Below are 19468 nucleotides of genomic sequence, written 5' to 3'. Positions count from 1 at the left end.
TGATTACATTATGGTAAAAAAAATTATAATACATAATACAACATTTTTTTGTATTATAAAGTTTTATAATACAATTTTATGTATTGTATTATAAAATCTAGGAGTAGGACTATGGTGAGAATGGTTCTTTGAGCCCAACACATTCGGTTCTTGTTAGTGAACAGAGCCAAATATTTCCAATCCTGAAAAGAGCCGAGAATCCCATGACTGAGCACGCTGAACCTCATACGTCATCAGCATGAGCCAGCTGCAAGTCGCGCCATTCCAACCAGCGTGTTTCCATCGCTCGTTACGTTGAAACAACTGGCAGAGCTTCTACGGTCGCCACTGTTACTACTACACTTTCACTTTTCTTTCGGCTTTTTTGAGGTGAGAGCTTTTTACTCGTTTTTAAACCTCACTTATTCGATTATAGGACGTATAATAAGTGAACAGTTTCAACGTTGACGCACGGCCGTGGGTTTCTGGTTGGAAGAAGTTTAGCTTGCTAGTTAGCTCAAAGTTAGCTGTGATGTTTAGTGATGTGTACGTTGAAGAACTCATTATTAAATGAGCTGCTTGTATTTTATGAATTAGTGACATGCGGAGTCGTGATGTGAAGCAAGCTGTCGTGACATGGCTACGGTCTTTTTCGAATCGCGACAGCTCATTTTTGAATATGAACATGTCTTAGAGCTAGTTTAGGTCTCGCCTGTGCTCTAAAAGAACATGACAGTTGTATGGACACGCAGCATTTTAAATACACACTCTAGCAGAGGCCTCTGGTTAAGTATACTCACAGTATAAGGTAACAGACCGAAGCATCTGATGATGATGATGATGACATTGACATTCAGCGAGGGCTGTGTTGTCTGCAGAAAGCACAAGACATTAAACTGTCTAGCATCGGATTAACCCCTTGCGGTAGAGCAATGTTTACGTTGTGGCACACATTGGATGAAAACGGTTGAAGCCTGTCAAAAAAGCTAAATACATATGCAGACCTCGCCCTGAACATCTTGCCGTATAAAATACTCAGCAGGATTTCAAAGCAAATGCCAAAACTGGTATGTGCACATACCCTTGTGAAGCCGTTGTTTGTAAATATTAATATACCATGATTCATCTTTCACGTGATGCTAAGCAACTTTATAGAAAGTCTATTTTACTTCTGTTTTAGTTGGAGCTCAAAACGGTGAAGAATAATGCAATTGCAATACAGTTGTTGAATATTGCATAATTTTGATTTGGGCTGCAACTGAGCCATCTTTCTCTTACTGTTTTTTTCCCCCTTATGTCCACTTCGTTCTCCGTTGGTTTGACCATTTCAGCTGCCAGTAAAAAGGCAGTGATCCTCATAATTTGTGTCTTCAGCCATTCTGAAGCCGTTTACCTGAATTTGGGAGCCCGATTGTACTACGTTGTGCTACAATTGAACTTGCATTGCAGAGTGCAGTTGCTGATCTGAGTGTTTGCTTGCTGAGCAACAATATTTAGGGTTTGAGGTCTAAATGGCATCAACTTCCTAGAACCAAGCCATCCCCTGCAAGCATTACAGATGCATTTCAATAAATTAGAAAATATTCAAATGTTACTACTATTATTATTATTATTAAACTGAACATAGGCCTGTCGCGATAAACAATAAATCAATTAATCGCACGATAAATTAAACCTATCGACCTCATTTTAATTATCGGCTTTATCGTCTCTTCCTGTCTTTATTTCTTTCTGTTGATGGCACTGAATGAAAAAAGGCTCAGCTCCGGTGCTCTTCCTTAGTGTAGTCTTAGTGTAATGTCCAGCGCACACTACACGAGTTGCTCTCGGACTGTCTGCCCATTTTCAAAACCTGATAGAAATCCTAGGTATAACGGTTCGATCGGGTTCGTCATGCCATGTGGTGTCCAGCCACATGGGCACAACATAATGGCTACAAGTCCAGTTAACTAATTTTAAAACCAGGCATTAATCAATGCTTTACTAGAATCTACCTGTGATGCATGTGGCTAGAGTCAACGTAAAGTCCTGACTGAATGAAAATCATTATAACGTATTTATGACACGTTAATGAAGAACAGCTGAAAACCTACCGGGTTTATCAACTGAGGTAGCAATTTGGCTCCAGTTCCTCCCCTTGTTATTTCTATATTCTTTGCACGAAATGTTGAATAAATATTAATGTTGTTTCTACATATCATCTCCAATGTCCGCTGGACTTCGGGTTGCGCCGTGTCAGCTGTTTGGGATTCCCCTCCGTAATTTCCCCTAAGAAAGCACGGAGGGAATTCACGCTTTCTGATTGGCTACTTGTCACATTCAACGGGCTACATTGACGCTTCCAGTCGGGGAAATCCCTGATGGGCCACGACGATCCACCGTAACATACCACACACTGCAGGATGATCGGTTACGAAATCACCAGCGACCAACGTTCTAAGATTGTCATAAGGGGAAAATGGGGGCAAAAAAAATCGTGTAGTATGAACTATTGCATTAGGTAGTGGGATGTGCCCATCTTCTCTATTTAAATCTYGTGATTACTGAAGGGCAATATAGTATACAGACTTCATAATCTGCACTCTTTTGGTTGAATGCAGTATTTATTTCCACTTCGGCTTTATGTTGTTTAGTTTTTATTCATGTAAGTTTTTTGTTAATGGAGACTGAGAATCCATTTTATTTTTGTTTTTGGTTGTTTTGTTTATTTAGTTTATCAGTTCCAGTGTTATGTGTTCTTTTGAAAATAAAGTATCTATCTATGGCAGGAAATCGCATGCATTATTAGTAATTTCCATTAAAACAGTGTCAAAAGGTCTTGAAACAATATTATCGTTTATCGCAATAATTTTTTAGACAATTAATTGCGCTGCAAAACTTGTTATTGTGACAGGCCTAACTGAACAAGAAGGGAGCGGGAGATCGACAGGCGGATTGGGGCAGCGTCTGCCGTGAAGTGGGCGTTGTACCGGTCCGTAGTGGTGAAGAGAGAGCTGAGCCAAAAAGCGAAGCTCTCTATTTACCGGTCGATCTACGTTCTCACCCTCATCTATGGTCATCTTTGGGTCATGACCGAAAGAACGAGATTACTGGTACAAGCGGCCGAAATGGGTGGCTGGGCTCTCCCTTAGAGATAGGGTGAGAAGCTCGGTCATCTGGGAGGGACTCAGAGTAGAGCCGCTGCTCCTCCACGTCGAGAGGAGCCAGTTGAGGTGGCTCGGGCATCTGGTMAGGATGCCTCCTGGACGCCTCCCTGGTGAGGTGTTCCGGGCACGTCCCACTGGGAGGAGGCCTCGGGGAAGACCCAGGACACACTGGAGGGACTATTTCTCTCGGCTGGCCTGGGAACGCCTTGGAATTCCCCCGGAGGAGCTGGAAGAAGTGGCTGGGGAGAGGGAAGTCTGCGCCTCCCTTCTGAAGCTGCTGCCCCCGCGACCCGACCCCGGATAAGAGGAAGAAAATGGATGGATGGATTATTAAACTGAAATGTTTTTCAGTTGACAATTAAAAAATGTAGCTTGTATAGGTTCATTACTCAAATAGATATTTCTTCATTTTCGATTTTCGTAAGAGTTTATTTCTGTTAATTCTGATCCTTATGGAGTCTACCTATTGAAAAGCCTAAATTTAGTTTATTTGAAAAGCTCTAGACGGGAATCAAATTGATAGGAATTTGCAAAACTGTATGACATTCCAAGGGGGCCATTCAGCTGTTTGTTTAAGGTGTTTTAGAACAGGTATGCATCCACAAGTTGCAGGACAGTAGCAGTCAAGGACTGGAATTGGATACTTTTGCTTTAGAGTTTAAAATTGAGAGTCAGAGACCTTCATTTCCACATCAAAATTTGCTTTCATCTGAAAAGAGTTCTTTGCAGAACTGAGTTCAATCCTTTTTCTCCTTTTCCCTGTTTAGGTGCTTTTGACATTGTCTCGGTTACATTTCAGTGAGTTTGCTTCATAATCCTCTGTGGGCTGCTGTTGTAATTGTTGCTTGTGCACCTTTTCCTACCACACTTTTTCTTTTGCTTAATCCAATAATATGCCAATATAATATGCTTATATAAAGTACTCTGTGAACTGCCAGCTCCTTTAGCAATGACCTTCAGTGGCATATCCTCCTTCTGAGGTGTGTTTTTCACTGTCTAGGGGGCAAACGGACAAGTCAATAGTCTTCCCCCTTGAAGTTTTTTAAGACCACCACAAGGTATTTCTCTTAGGGATGCTCCGATCAGGTTTCTTGTGGCCGATTCTGATACAGATTATCCACGAGGCCGATCTTTGCCGATCGCCTGGAATAACTGTAAATTTTTCGGTTTAGGGTATAAATGATGCTATGTTTTCTGGCAAATGGGGAAAAAAAATATATGGCAATAAATTCACCTAATTTAGATATAATAGAGATATTTTAATACATATCTAAAATCTGTATTTTTTAAGTTACGTTCAGATGAAAGTTCGGTGTGAGAGTTCACTGTCTGGCGGAGGTCGAGCGGCGCTACGTCTGTGAAATATTACTACCAGTAGCGCGTAGCGTCTTACACCGTCAGCTCGAATACTTAAATATTTTTTCGGGTTATTTGTTTAGCTTTCTGACCGTGATGCTAATCCGGGTGAGTGTTTGTAGCTGTGCCCTGCTTTACTTGCTATCTGGCTGCTCCAAATGTCCTTTTTTCCCGCATTGAGCGTCGATGTAGCCAAATTCCGTTAAGTGCTTGTTTTCTTCAAATGCTATATTAGATTCGTTGTGTTGATGCATTTTGATGTTCTTCACCCCCGAGGTAATTTTTTGCCACAACACGCAAACGAGTGTTATAATTCCACACGACAGGATTTGTTACCGTGCGCCTGCGCAGTGTGAAGGAAAGATGAGATGAGTTGCACAAGCAGTCTGCGAAGTGATTGGTTTTGGTGATTGGCAACAAGAGACAGTGATCGGCAATCACCGATCATAAATTTTTTTACGGAAATCGACGCTAATTTCCTCATCAGACATCCTTTTTTAATTCATTTTTGTGTGCAATTTTCACTAGCTGAAAAACGGACAATTATCAAAAGTGACAGCAATGAACACCTGAAATATATAACTGTCAAATAACTGAGAAGCAACATTACATTTTAAAAGAATGAAAAGCGATTCTTGTTTTTTCTTTTTTATTTCCCTAATTAGTTTTATTATTTTACAGGTTTGGTTTAACTGTTCAGATATCGACCACTCATTGCTGTCATATTGCTGTGTTGAGAAAGAGGCAAGTCTTATTCTTTTGCAATTCCTGAAGAGTTATGTATGAATGAATATTTGTTTCTGGTCTGTAGATGGCAACCTTGCTCAAGTTTTAACCCTCCCCTTTCCTGCAATTCTAATACTCAACCAACATACAATCCATTAAAAACATGCAAAGATAATCCATCATGTTTTCAGAAATGGCCAATTTTTCAGATGGTTGAAGCAGTTAATTCTTGTTTCTAATTTATGCTTTTTAATTGATATGGTGAGACTAGTGGCTGTGTGTTTGCAGGGGAATATATATATTTTTTCCCCTCACAGGATATATCCTCCCTACAATTAAAAGCATGACCCGAGAGCAGGTGTGGCTATGCATCAGTTTAACTTTGTATCTGAGACACACAGGCAAATTAGTCAGACTTGTTCTTGGAGATGAAAAACGCCTTTGAGTATGTGAAACTGGGGTGCTTGAATAACATCTGGGACATGTATAAAGAGTTTACATGTCAGTGACGTCTCCAATCGTTTCTGCCGGGTATGGTTCTCTTTATTGAAGATCTGTAGCTTTTTTTCATTCAGTTCGGTGCGGGTTTCAGCACCGCTTGATCTATTATGAAAGGGGGTCGAAGTAATTCAGTCAGATAAAGTGAAAGCGACTGTTTCATGTTCTGGTGTTCTTTGTAGATGCAAATCAACTCCTCCAGTTTGCTCTTAATGTTGTTTTACTTCTTTTTTCCCACCACTGTGAAATAATTWAAATTTTCTTTCTTTCAAGTAAACCTGAAGTTTTCACTTTTTGTTTATGCTGAGCTCGACTCTTTTCCTCCCTTCTCATGGTGTCCTGCAGATATATCCAGCCATGGATGTGAACAGTGCCAGTTCAGTGGTGCTGCAGGCCTTAACCCAAGCCACCAGTCAGGACACAGCTGTGCTGAAGCCTGCAGAGGAGCAGCTCCGGCAGTGGGAGACACAGCCTGGCTTCTATTCAGTACTTCTGGTGAGTTACGATATGAAAGTGTAATAAAATCTGTAAGAAACGTGAACAAATTGTCAGTTTGATGAATGTGGCACACAAAGCAGAAAACCGTCTGCCGTAAAGTTAGAATCTGAGGATCGGTTTTTAAATTAAAGGGGAAAATCTTTCATCATCATTACATTTAGCAATACCAAAATGACGGGTTATGCACCCCTTCTTTTTTTGATTGATAATTCATCATGACAATTTCACACAATAGTTGTAATCACAGGAAGAAGTTTGAAGTTGCCAAAAAAGCAAGCAGTACATCACAGACAGCTGGGGATTAATTTGTGTTAAAGAATTGCGCATATCGCTACTGAAAGGTTTTATTAAGATTTGGTTGCTGATAGTTAGACCACAGATGGTTTCTGTAAAGATGCAAAGGTGGCTCATAAAGTCGGTGCACAGTGCAATCCACCAGAGCGATTACTTAGATATTTCAGGAAAACTATTTGTTTACTGTTCTCGCCAGACTCGAATGATGAGATGCGTTTCACTTTCATCTCTGCAATTTGTAATGAAATTGGCCCAGTATGTGCTCTGCTTAGCAAAACACAAAGAACTAAGAACCAGTCATGGGGAAAAAAAAATATTTTCTTTTTTATTTTGTCAGTAGAAGTGCTTTGCAAGTAATATAGCAGATGTAAACAAACACCTCCCAGTCAACACACATATAAAATTACCATTTTTATTTTATTTTAGCATTTTAATAAGCAATAAAGTGAAGCCATCAATTTAAATTTGAAAACTGTCTTATTTATGCTGAAGTGGTTTATTAGGCAGGTTATGTTTTTGCTGTGTTGGTAGTGACAGGATCACTTCTAGAATATGAACTTTGTGTACTTTATAATTTCTGAATCAGAGTCCTTTTTATATATATATTTGTATTTTGTTCAAATGCTACATTGAGGGTGATGCCACTGTAGTTATTTTTACTTGCTGTTTATGATTGTTTTCACACATTATGCACCTGCAAAATATGTGTGGAATGCAACTAGTTTAGCCTGAAATTTTCCCACAAATTTATTTCACACATACTTTAGAACAGAGATTCCGTTACAGGGTAGTTCTCACGTATTACAAGGTAGAAGACGACACAAAATCTATAGTTTTCTCATTGCTTTGTTGCTTACTGCATGGTAAGGATTAGGAGTTGGATCCCTCGATTCATGTTTTTGTTTTATGGTTATCAAAATATTCTAATCTACGTAAAAGTGAATGAAGTGCATACAGAGGCTCTGCCAGCCTTTAATTTGACAACGGGTATTTGTCTCTTGTAAACAGTCTAGAGTTCAACAATGAGGCTGATTCTCCCTTTTTCTTGCCCCTTGATTATTTTTATGCCACAATATTGCACTTCTAATTGTGTGTAGTATTGATATAGACACATTTAGCAATTGTGTCTACATATGCCCTCGTCCGCGTTGGGCCATTAACATCATCTGGCGCGCACAATTTGGATAATTATCTGCCTTCCACTTATGCTGCCACATTGGAATACCTCTTGTTTCAAAGTATCTCACTTGAAGAATCTCCTGCTGGGAAGTGCATGTAACAACATGCAACTTCAGGCAGTCCAAAGCCCGTCTCTAGAGCTCATCATCAAGGGAGTCTTCTGATGGTTTTCTGAGAGTGACTTTGAAACCGCTTCGACTTCTGATGCAGTGTTGTCGTCGGTTCCACAGATGATTCAGCACTCACTAGAAATGTTCACATCTAAGTTGTGTTTTGTGCAGCTGCTTGTGATGCGATGGTCCCAATTAAGCCAGGGTGCACAATATGTCTCAGTTATTTCTGGAGAGCAGTGTCCGTGTGAATTGATCAAAAGGGAGCCAAACCAGCTTAATTCTAGCTCTGCTGACTGGATCTGATAAAAGCCAAGTGGCAGCAGGCTGTTTTTCACTTGCATATTGGAAGTAAATAGTTATGCTGTGGAGCTCTGCTAATGGTCTGTGCTGTTCCCTTGATGCAACAGATGGATGCTTTATATTTGTACAAAAGCCCAAATGTTATTTTAACGACACATTTTCCAATCGGCAAAAAATGAGAGCCGAGATTCCAATCTCTGATTTTACTGTGGCCGGTCTCTTATGGAGCTCCTCCCGTTGCTGTGCTCACGCAAATAACTCTGAATACACAGACTACTCAGACATGTTTTCAGGGTTTATTACCACAATTTACAGCTCAGACGTGTCGAGTGCCACGGCACGGACAGCCTTGGTTAGAAAGTCGCCGTGCGCTGTGTTTTAAAAGGAGCTGTTCTGTAATTGTGAAAGTCCTGTCTTATTTTGGTTTAGATTTGTACTTATTTTCCCCTGCAGTATGGCTGCAACTGTCATAAAACTGGATCAGTCCTTGGCTTGTCTTGTATTGATTATGAGCTATAACACTTTCATTGCTGGTGACTGTTCAAATTCTTTTTTCTTTTTCCTCCCAGAATATTTTTAATAACCATACGCTGGATGTGAACGTGAGATGGCTTGCTGTGCTTTACTTCAAGAATGGCATTGACAGATACTGGAGGAGGGCGGCTCCTCAGTAAGTACCCGCATGTCTCAACCCCAGACTCTCACTTCCATCTACAGCTTTTTTTTGGCTCATCTTTATGCTTTCTTTCCATGTTTTGTCCCCTAATGTCCTATCTATATTCATCAGTTTTAATCTCCATTTTTGTCTGTGAGGCTAAACTGTTCTTAGTTTTCAGTCCCTTTGAATTTTCTCTGTTTTAGCTTTCATCTGCTTGATGTTTCTTCAGCTGTCATCTTTTTTTTAACTTTCTTTGTCTGACTATCCATCTCTTTGTGGTTTGATTTGATACTCAGTGAATTCACTCATGCCTCTTCTCTCTTATGTAAGATCGATTTTGGGATATTTCAAGACTAACATTTAATGTTTGGGTACCTGGTTGCTATGGGAGGGAATCTTTTGATTATCTCAAGATTTAATTCAATTTCAATTTTTGAGACCATGATTCAATTTAAAATCAGCTTTTAATTCAAAGTGATTATTTATACTGATTTCTTATTCAGTATTTAGGATGGCAAATGGTCCTCATGATCTACTCAAAGCTGCATTGGAAGGCATAATGACAAATCGAGGCAGTGACTTTTTCCATCTTAAACCTAGCTTAGATTGTTGCAAGTAGTATTTAGGCATGTCACGATAAACGATAAATCAATTAATCGCACGATAAATTAAACCTATCAACCTCATTTTAATTATCGACTTTATCGTCTCTTCCTGTCTTTTTTCTTTCTGTTGATGACACTGAATGAAAAAAGGCTCACCTCCGGTGCTCTCCACTGACCCTCCCTTCCTCATTTCCTTAGTTTAATGTCCAGCGCACATTACACGAGTTGTCTGCCCATTTTCAAAACCTCAGAGACCACACATTAGCCGACAGAAATCCTAGGTATAACGGTTCGATCGGGTTCGTCGTGCCGTGTGGTGTCCAGGCACATGGGCACAAAATAACGGCTACAAGTCCAGTTAACAAATTTTAAAATCGGGCATTAATCAATGCTTTACTAGAATCTACCTGTGAAAACTTACCAGGTTTATCAACTGCTGTAGCAATTTGGCTCCAACACCTCCCCTTGTCATTTCTATATTCTTTGCACAAAATATTGAATATAATAATGCTTTTTCCACATATCTCCAATGTCCGCTGGACTTCGGGTTGCGCTGTGTCAGCTGTTTGGGATTCCCCTCCGTAATTTCCCCTCAGAAAGCGCGGATTCTCCTCCGCGCTTTCTGATTGGCTACCTGTCACATTCAGCTTTAAGCTCCCAGTCGGGGAAAACCCCTGATTTAGATCGGAGCGGCCACGATGATCTACCGTAACACACCTCACACTACAGGATGATTGGTTACGAAATTACCAGCGACAATCTTGGATCGGCCAACGTTCTAAGATTGTTGTAAGGAGAAAATAGGGGCAGAAAATCGTGTAGTATGAACTATTGTGTTAGATTAGCGGTTCTCAACATGGGCAGTACCGCCCCCCAGGGGGCGTTCAGAGGACGGCGGGGGGCGCTGGTGGACATTTTTACAAAAGGGGGGCGCTGGGATTCCTTTGGGGGCGTTTGGTCGAAGGTAAACTTTACACYTTAAATGCACAACAATACCAGTTTAGACTTTGAGCAACTTGCTGAAACTGTATTGTGTAACATTAAATCATGCTTGGCTGCAACTGTATCGATAGCAGCTCTTCTTCTTCTATTCAGTGTTAGTAGCTTCTGGCTCCTGCTACTGGTAGCTTCACCGCATCAGTTCAGCGTTACACCGGCTGATGACGTTGCTGTGATTCACTTTGTCTGGTATTTTTCCACATATGTTTTGGCACTTCTGTGATCATGTCAAAGCAGCAACTTATATAAAAAAGTGTTTTATTTCCGTTTGAAGGCTGCCCGCTTCCATGGAAGGACGACAGAAAATAGCTTATAAACATGTAATTACTAAAATCACGATACCCTCACTTTGTATCCCTCTGAAAAATGAAGCTATTTAAATAAAGAAATCCCTCCATGGGTGATACCCCAATAGAGAGCGCTCATTTTATAGCGTTAACACGGTGTTGTAAGTGGTCCGGTATGAAACGGGTGGGATAGAACAACACAGCACTTTTAAATTTCAATAATCAGAATGCAGAAATTGTTTCCGATGTTTTAAAAGGTTTATGTCTATCTGCCTTTTCCCCGTCGATACGCTTCCCGAACGCTGCGCACCTTAGGAGGTAAAAAGAAAGAAAGAAAAAGAAACAACGCGCATATTGCGCAAAACTCTGAAACAGGAAAAGCAGGACATAAAACGGAGCGACAAACTAGATGTGAATTATGGCATAAAAACAGAGAATCAGACACTGAACAGTGAAAAATAAACACATGATGTGAAACACATGACGATTAGGCGGCGCAACAGGTGAGTGAAGATTACTGATGGTGAGCGTGCCATGTGGGTGAAATTTTATGGAAGATACTCTGATGTCCCATTCTCCTGAAGGCAGCACAGAGCTGCACCACCAGAAACTCACAGAAACACTGMAGAGAAGAAGAGCTATGATTAATGTAGTTACAGTTCTATCCATGTTTAATGTTGCAGAGCTCAGTCGTTTTGCAAATAGATCAAAGTTTAAACTGGCATGTTGTACATCTTTTATCTGGTCATTTTGTGTAATATTTAACAACTAGAAAATGGCAAAGAACAAGAATATTGTTTCCACTCTGATTGGCTGCTGTTAGGCCTACCGATTTTAACTTGAATGTTCATTGCATTTTTCTTAGACACCTGTGAAAATAATTTCTATTCCCGTGGCTTTTTTGTTCTCTGGGAAATTATTTTTGATAATAAATACAAAAACAAGCATAAAAATCAAAACATCTACAATAGCGATAGTAACTTTAATAATAAAATAATAGTCCGTGCAAAGTAGCCTACAAATTCTTTGGTGGGGGGCGGTGAGGGACCTGGATAAAGGCTAGGGGGGGCGCTGGTTTTTATTCAAGTACGTTTTTTGTTAATGGAGACTGAGAATCCATTAACACTGGAACTGATTTAGTTTATCAGTTCCAGTGTTATGTGTTCTTTTGAAAATAAAGTGCATCTATCTATGGCAGGAAATCACATGCATTATTAATCATTTCCATTAAATCAGTGTCAAAAGGTCTTGAAACAATATTATCGTTTATCGCAATAATTTTTAGACAATTAATTGTCCAGCAAAATTTGTTATCGTGACAGGCCACTTTGGTTATTTTATTTGAATAATGGGGATCTTTATTTTAGTCTCAGTAAAACTTTGGCACAGCTGTCCCAGTACTCCACCTCCCCTCAACACAACCCCCTTGTCGGTTGGTTGAGCTACATCACAATATGAAGCAACTGGGGAAAGAGAAATGTTGTACTGCAGACCTTATTTAGTTGAAGCACTGTCCTAAGGTCTGAAAAGTTAAAATAATTCAGAAAAAGACATCAGTTTATTGCTTTGTTTCAAAATGTATTGAATGAGTAATATGAATGAGTAATGCAGCACAAATTTATGCTTTGAAGTTTTCATGAAAGTAAAATTGTGTCCCGTCTTGTTCTTGGGAGTTTCAGGTATTATTATACCCTAATAGAGTAGATAAGTATGCTATGATGATAGATCACACTTTTTGTTGTCCGTTTGATCTTTTTACTATGAGAAGAAAATATAATAAACAGAAATTCTGACAGGCTTGGACCACCAAAAGACCATTTGAGCGGTACCATGCTGTTTTAATCACTGCTCAAATAATGAGAGGGTGAAAAAATTGACCTGAAAAATATGCTAGTAAATCTCTTCAGAGCCTTTAAAGTTGACTTTACAGTTGTCAATTATCCATGCATTGTGCACTAATGCACATCAAACATCCTTGATTTTCTGCTTTTCAAGAGTTGACTTACAAGAAGCCCAGATGATTACTTGCTTCTTTTATTTGGAAGTTAAAAAGGTCTCCAAAAAGCATATTAAATGTTATGTCAGGACACAGGAGAGTTTTCCATTGCACTATGGTCAATTAAATTAGCCTGAAGTCTGAAAGGATAAGAAGTTTTGAAGTTGGTCATTGCGGTGCACGTTCAGTAAAGTTGTTTTTCAGTTGTTTATGGACTCTGGCAGTGGTGTTTTACACTGTTCTGCCCGTTTCAGTGGAAGACTAGAAGAAAATTTTTTTTACAGTTGTATCTCAATAAAATAGAATTTATGCTTCTCAGTTATACTCTTTAACATCCTGTGACTAGTCTGAAGGGTATTTGTTCAAAATACTGAGATTACAACATTAAAAAAATATACGTGAGCTTCTAGCAATAGAAATCTTTGTTTTCAGTTAGGTAGTGCACGTAAAGGTGTTTTGACAAATAAAACAAATAAGATGGTACAAATGTAAGCAGTACAGCAAATGCACAAGGGAAATAAAACAAAGATGAAACAATTAGATTTTATAAAAGTTTAAAATATGAATATGAATCCTATTGCTTTGAACTTTCCTGACATCCTCCGGCAGACTTTTCCCAGAGCTCGACACACAAAAACTTCAAGCAACAAAAGTACAAAGTTTTTCTTATTATAAAAATAACCCAGCAGTGTTGGAGAAGTAGTCAACTTACAACTACTTTCTCATTATTTCTCTTCCTTGCAACTGAAGCAGATCAGTAGTGAAGTCAAAGTGTTGAAAGGGTAGTGAAATATTTATAATATTGGTAAATGTTGATCACCGGCCATAGCAATACTATTATAATATTAATATCAGATATTGACATCTGCTGAAATGTTCATATATTGGCGTATCCCTTGTAAGTGCCATAGTCACTTGCATGCAGTAGGAACCTTCTGGGAAATACTTTAAATTGCATAATTCAATCACTTGTTTTACGGCGGATTATAGCTACTTAGTCCCATGATAAATAGGCACGTTAATGTGTTCCATACTGCCAGTTTATGTAATTGACTTGTGCGTATGGAAATGAGAGGACAGTGGGTGTCTTGGGATGTGCATTGCAATCACCTGTGTTAATGTGCTCGGTGTCCTGGTGGTAAACACAGGATGTTGGATGCGGGAGCATTTCATCTTCAGCCACAATGTTGCAGGTTTAGTCTGGAGTCATTTGTTTCTCATTCTTCTAATCTTTATTGTTATTGTGGCTGGCATGCCTTCATAAAAACTTAATGAATTAAATAATTGCGCACCAAGAGCATTATGAGGACACATTAAACTCTAAACTTGTACGGTACTGTGCGTTGTTTTCTCCTTGCCTGCTTTCCCCCTCTGAATATCTTTGTTTGCTTTGTTGACAGTGCATTATCAGAGGAGGAGAAGACATCGCTGCGTGCTGGTCTTATCACAAACTTCAATGAACCCGTCAATCAGGTTAGTGGGGAGAATGGAATATACTGCAAAAATTGCAAAAATGATTCAACTTGTTGTTTTTTTTTGTGTGTGTGTGTGTTTTTTTTTCTCTGCACAAAACTTGCTGCTGAACAAGAAAACTGATACAAAGCTGTTAGTCTTTTCTAATGTAATTTTATTTGACCAATTATGGAGGGTGAAATGACTGGGCGTGAATGGTGGCCCTAAACGGTGGCCATTAGTTCTGCTTTCTGCAGCTTGTGTATCCCTGAGGGACAGCTATGTAATGTCAGGACTGATGGGATCCATATGGCAGGGAATGAATATACTTTTAAACTCCATATGTCTCACCACTTCCAGCCTCTGCTCTTTCAATCCAAGCTTCTTGAGAGGCCTGGTGTGTTTTGTTCAATAAACTGTTTCATGGTATTAAAATTCACATTTAGAGGTTCTATAATCAATATGTACTCTATGAATTTTATTTGTAGAAAAAAATAAAGGCTGATGGGTATAGGAACACTTGCATTCAGATATTAATCATGGAGTCAAATTATGTTTATAGCTATTTATAACATGAATATGCCTCTCATTAAAAGAATGCATTGCTTAGTCAGTAGGTTGCATGTTTCTGGATCATATTATACAAACTTGGGGACTGAGAACAGTGTTCTACTTTATTGGAATAATTTCTAAAACAATTTTTAAAAAGAAATTAAAAAAAGCAGTTTAAAAAAATATGAATTAAACAAAACGTACTATACATTGATGTATTGAATTGTTTTAATTTACATAGGGATGATCTTTGGTTTGGTTACACCTTTCCAATATTTTATATAATTTAAAAAAAATGTTTATTGACTCTAGTGGCCTTTGAGAGGGATCAGACAGGAAAATGGGTAATGAGAAAGGGAGAAGGCATGCGGCAAAGGACATCAGGCCGGGACTCGAACCACTGATGGCCGCGTTGAGGAATAAGGCCTCGGCGTGGCCATAATTCTTGATGCAGGCTTTGCACCCATATCTGTGCCACTTTAGTTACATTTTGACATATAAAATTATGCTTTTACTCAATTGTTGATGTATTGCACCTTCCCTCAATGTTATTAATTGGTCAAGCTTTTAAAAGTATCATTTGAGTCTTTTTCACTTTTGGCACCTGACCTTTTCTTATGAGGATCCCCAAACAAGCTTTACCTCTAACAAGCTAATCAAAATGTCAGACCTCTGCAAAAGGAATGCAAGCTTACATTTTGCTCCAACATAAAGTCCACAAAGACTAACATCCTAATAAATGTCTTGATGCATTGTTTCTGTTGAAGATAATTCATCTGGTTACAATATTAAATACATCACAAATTCTTTTGCAAACATTCAGACATGTGTAAACTCAGGTTAAGGGCAGTTAAGTCTCCCATTCATCCTTATAATGTATTTAGTCGTCTTAATTATTCATGTCTGTATGGATGAAAACGGGAGCTTTTGTGTTAAGGCCTTAGCTGAGTGATGCATTACGCAGACATGTCGTTAATATAAAGAAGCAGTGAAAGCAGAAATGTTTTAAAAGTATTATTAGAGGATTCATCAAAACATTTGCTCTGAAATTGCTAATTACAAGAAGCAGTTCTGATTAATGATTCACAGGCTTAAATAATGAAATGTAGGAATTTTCCATGCTATTTGACTGCATTAAAACACAAAAACTGCCACCAGCTTGTAGTTTATTTTTGTCTTTAGTAAAAATCAAACTGGAGTTTAGGGCCTATGCTTTAATGTAAAAGGGAATCATCTTGTTTTTAATGTTAAGTGCTGCATGTATCTTACGCCTAATATGTGCATCTGTGGTATCGACTCAACTGCTTCTTTTTAAAAGTGGCTTGCAAACAATACAATCATAATAGATCTGATCAGCTATGCTCTGCAGTTGTGCTCAATTCCCTTTTAGTTTAGTTGACAAAACCACCTGCTGTTGTATTAATGCTTGCCTCTGGATATGTTCGCTTACCCTGTTTTTTTTTTCCTTCTTCCCAACAGATAGCAACCCAGATCGCGGTACTGATAGCCAAGGTGGCCCGCCTTGATTGCCCGAGGCAATGGCCTGAGCTCATTCCAATTCTGCTCGAATCCGTAAAGGGTCAAGATGGTCTGCTGCAGCACAGAGCACTGCTAACTTTCTATCACGTCACCAAAACATTGGCATCCAAACGTTTGGCACAGGACAGACGTCTTTTTCAAGATGTAAGTTCATATTAACATTACATTTTTTTTAAATTAATTAGCTGCTATTAATTATTATTCTCTAGACTGCTTTATTTATTTTGCTCTCAGTGACAGAGGAAAGCAATGTTTTTTTTTCTTCCTTTAAGTGTACACATAAAGAGGAGAAAAACTTGTTTTCTTTTGGGACATTTTGTGTTCGCTCTTCTTTCTCATGTTTTTTTGTAGTTTTTAATAGCAGTACCTTTTGAAAGCAGATGGATAAGACGTAAAATGAGATCTTTTCCTCCAGTTTCATTTATTTATGTTTTACATAATGTGACATCCTTTTTTTATGCATATTTCTTTTTAGGCAAGTTCTTTATTAGAAGTGTATGTTGCTTGTTGAAGGGATACATGTTGGAACATAAATCAGAGCTACACATTCTTTTCACAATCAAGTACTTAAAAGAATAAAATGTGTGCGTAAAAAATCTCAATCTCCAAAGACACGTGTTTTAGGCAAATCCCATAATGAAAGAAACTGACTAAAGAACAGCAGGAGAAAAAAGAAAAATATTATTGGACATGGGAATCAGTGAGCGAGAGACAAAAAAACAACTTCAGATGTGAGGCTAAGGCACTGTGCCAGAATCCATGCCAAAAGTTATCCATTTTACAGACAACTTGATACATAGTGGGCTCAGGGCCTATTGGGCTGTGCGGTTTTTTAATGATATACCGATTACTTTGACATTGAACAACCTACGCTGTGTTCTGTGCTGTTAGTTGGACCAGACTGAAAAGGTGGTATGCAACACTCTGTCCTAGTGTTTATATATTAAACACATGTTTAATATAAACATGTGTTTATATTAAACACATGTTTCTGTATCATATGTGATGTGTTGGGTTTAAAGTTTACATACTTCACTGCCTGCAACATAATGAAAGATGCATTTAAGTTTTCCCAGGATGTTTGATGATCCAACAAGTAACTTCCATGAATTTTAAAACAAGAAATGGGTGCACTAGTTGGAGTTTTAATGGGGATTCCCTCCAATCCACAGCTGGAAAATGGATAGCCTCAAATATATGTAAACACTCCAACTAGTATTTGGTTAAATCCGCCTTACCAAGCTGCAGAGAAGCTGCACATTTTTTGGCCCCCCAAAAAACAAGCTTCTGGCATAATTGTAGCTCAATAGTTGCCCATATAGATTATCACAAGGGGAATGAATTTATATTGGTTAGGGCCGTAGTGATACAATAATCTTAAGATGCAATACACAATATTCTGCTCACGATATAATATATTGCGATATTCAGCAAATGATACAATTCAATACACTTTTGCAAAATTAATCTGGTGATTTTGGTCACCAAAATCACCAAATTTGTCACCAAAATCACTCTGGTGATTTTGGTGACAAATTTTGTGACTGTTATAGAGTTGGATTGAATTAATTTAATTGAAAACTGATTAAAAGAACCAGCCACACAATACCTGGCTCTGGTTGGACATGGACACAGACTTCAAGTCGACAGCTGGACAAAATAAATCAAAGAAGTGGTGGGAAAACATGTTTCTTTTAATTGAAAAGGTACAAACTGTAGCTTACATGCATTTGTAAAGTAAATAAAGTGCACCAAGTACCCTGCTCTGAATAGTTTGATACCTTTTTAACCTTGACACTTGACATCTGAAGGAATCACTCTAAGCCTGATGACCTAATCACTCTCCTGGCGAAGCAAGCAGTGAGTGAGCAAGGTGACAGTTGGATGTTACGATACTTGCAGAYRAATATYGATTTTTTTTTCTAGGAAAGAAAATATCGATATATATCGCAAAATCGATATTATTACACAGCCCTAATATTGGTAGACTTCCTTGCACCAGCCAGGGTTTCCAGGGTAGTCCATAAACAATTGACCCTTACACTATGAGGGGAGAAGTCACATGTTTTGTTTGGGTTCGATGCTAATGAAAACCTTACATTTGGGTTTAGTTGGAACTTTTGTTCATTTCATATCTAAGATGTAAAATCTTCTGCTACTAAAGCAAAACTACTTTTCAGCAAACAACCGTTTTGCCACATAGGTGTGTAGCTAAAGTAACATTTCTGTGTGTAGGCATTTATATGCTGCGTGTGCACTATCTTCTTTTTGTTCTTAAGCCCAAGACAAAGCGGTTGGTAGTGCACAGGATGATGGATCACTTGCTGATGCTCAGGGTGCTAACTGTACTACTTTGCCAGATGCAAAGGTAATTAGATGGTGAAAGAAATGAGAGCAGAGGAGATATGTAGAGGCAAGGTGTGGGTGTGCAAAGCATATGAGTGATGTACCTAAGGTATAAGACTGACAGCAGGTGGAATCACCTCTGAAGTTAGGGGTTAATGCAGAATATAAAGTTGAAAGAAGAAACTGGGACACTTACCTGTGATTTTAGTCAGTATGTCTTTAGAAGTATTAAGAAGAAGTGAACAGAGTCCCACCTTTCAGGTTCCTCTTCCTTTCCCTGTGGTTTGATTTCTTAATGTCAGTTCTAATTTCCACTGATAATTCTCTTTTAGGTTTGCCCTTCAACCATTTTTTTCTATTCATCTTTTATATGTTCTGTTAATACTGGCAGGGGTTGCTGTCTTAGCAGTTCAGTTCAAGGAGACATTTACTTTAAATATGCATGTACTGGTTTGTGCAGCCCATCCTCTGTTTATGACGGACTGACACTTGGGAACATTTTACTTTGTATTTGTTTAATTATATAGATTAATCATTAAATAAGCAATAAGCAACTGAGTGTGCAGCTGTGCGATAGAGACAAATAAATTATATTGTTTGGATATAACAATTGTGCCAGTGCTAACAGGTTACAAAGAAGGGCAAAAGGTACAATGGGATTCACTTTAGGTGTTGGTTGTTGAATATCAATCTTAAGTGGCTTTTTTTTTTATTTTATTTTTTTTATACTACTTTTTGTTGGAGCAGCCAGTACAGTTCCCCAAGTCATTTGGGTGTGGCTCTTTTAATTTTCTTTACTCACTTTTCAAGTTTTTTGTTGGACTCCATTGAAACTAAAAATAGTAATAATAATAATAAAACATAAGTGAGTTGTTTATGTACCTATTAGAATATCCTGCTGTATGCAAGTACAACAGAAATCGCAGCACAGGCACCTTCTTATAT

At 38.5% G+C, this 19468-nt stretch overlaps 1 protein-coding gene across 2 annotated transcripts in view; it reads left to right on the top strand.

Moving 5' to 3' along the window:
- Positions 1 to 235: 235 nt before the first annotated feature.
- Positions 236 to 19468, top strand: part of ipo11 (importin 11) — a 114865-nt gene continuing 95632 nt past the window's right edge. Inside the window, exons 1-6 of one of the 2 annotated variants that reach the window (XM_008418339.1) lie at positions 236 to 369; positions 5163 to 5225; positions 6051 to 6200; positions 8659 to 8759; positions 14035 to 14107; positions 16118 to 16321. In XM_008418339.1, the coding sequence (XP_008416561.1) occupies positions 6063 to 6200; positions 8659 to 8759; positions 14035 to 14107; positions 16118 to 16321 (516 nt within the window). In that variant the 5' untranslated portion in view covers positions 236 to 369; positions 5163 to 5225; positions 6051 to 6062. The remainder of the gene's footprint in view (positions 370 to 5162; positions 5226 to 6050; positions 6201 to 8658; positions 8760 to 14034; positions 14108 to 16117; positions 16322 to 19468) is intronic. The other variant, XM_008418338.1, reaches the window with a different exon arrangement.

Source organism: Poecilia reticulata, linkage group LG9, assembly GCF_000633615.1.
Source record: "Poecilia reticulata strain Guanapo linkage group LG9, Guppy_female_1.0+MT, whole genome shotgun sequence".
Lineage (NCBI taxonomy): Eukaryota > Metazoa > Chordata > Actinopteri > Cyprinodontiformes > Poeciliidae > Poecilia > Poecilia reticulata.
The sequence above is the reverse complement of the archived record's forward strand: the minus strand, read 5'-3'. Positions and strand labels throughout refer to the sequence as shown.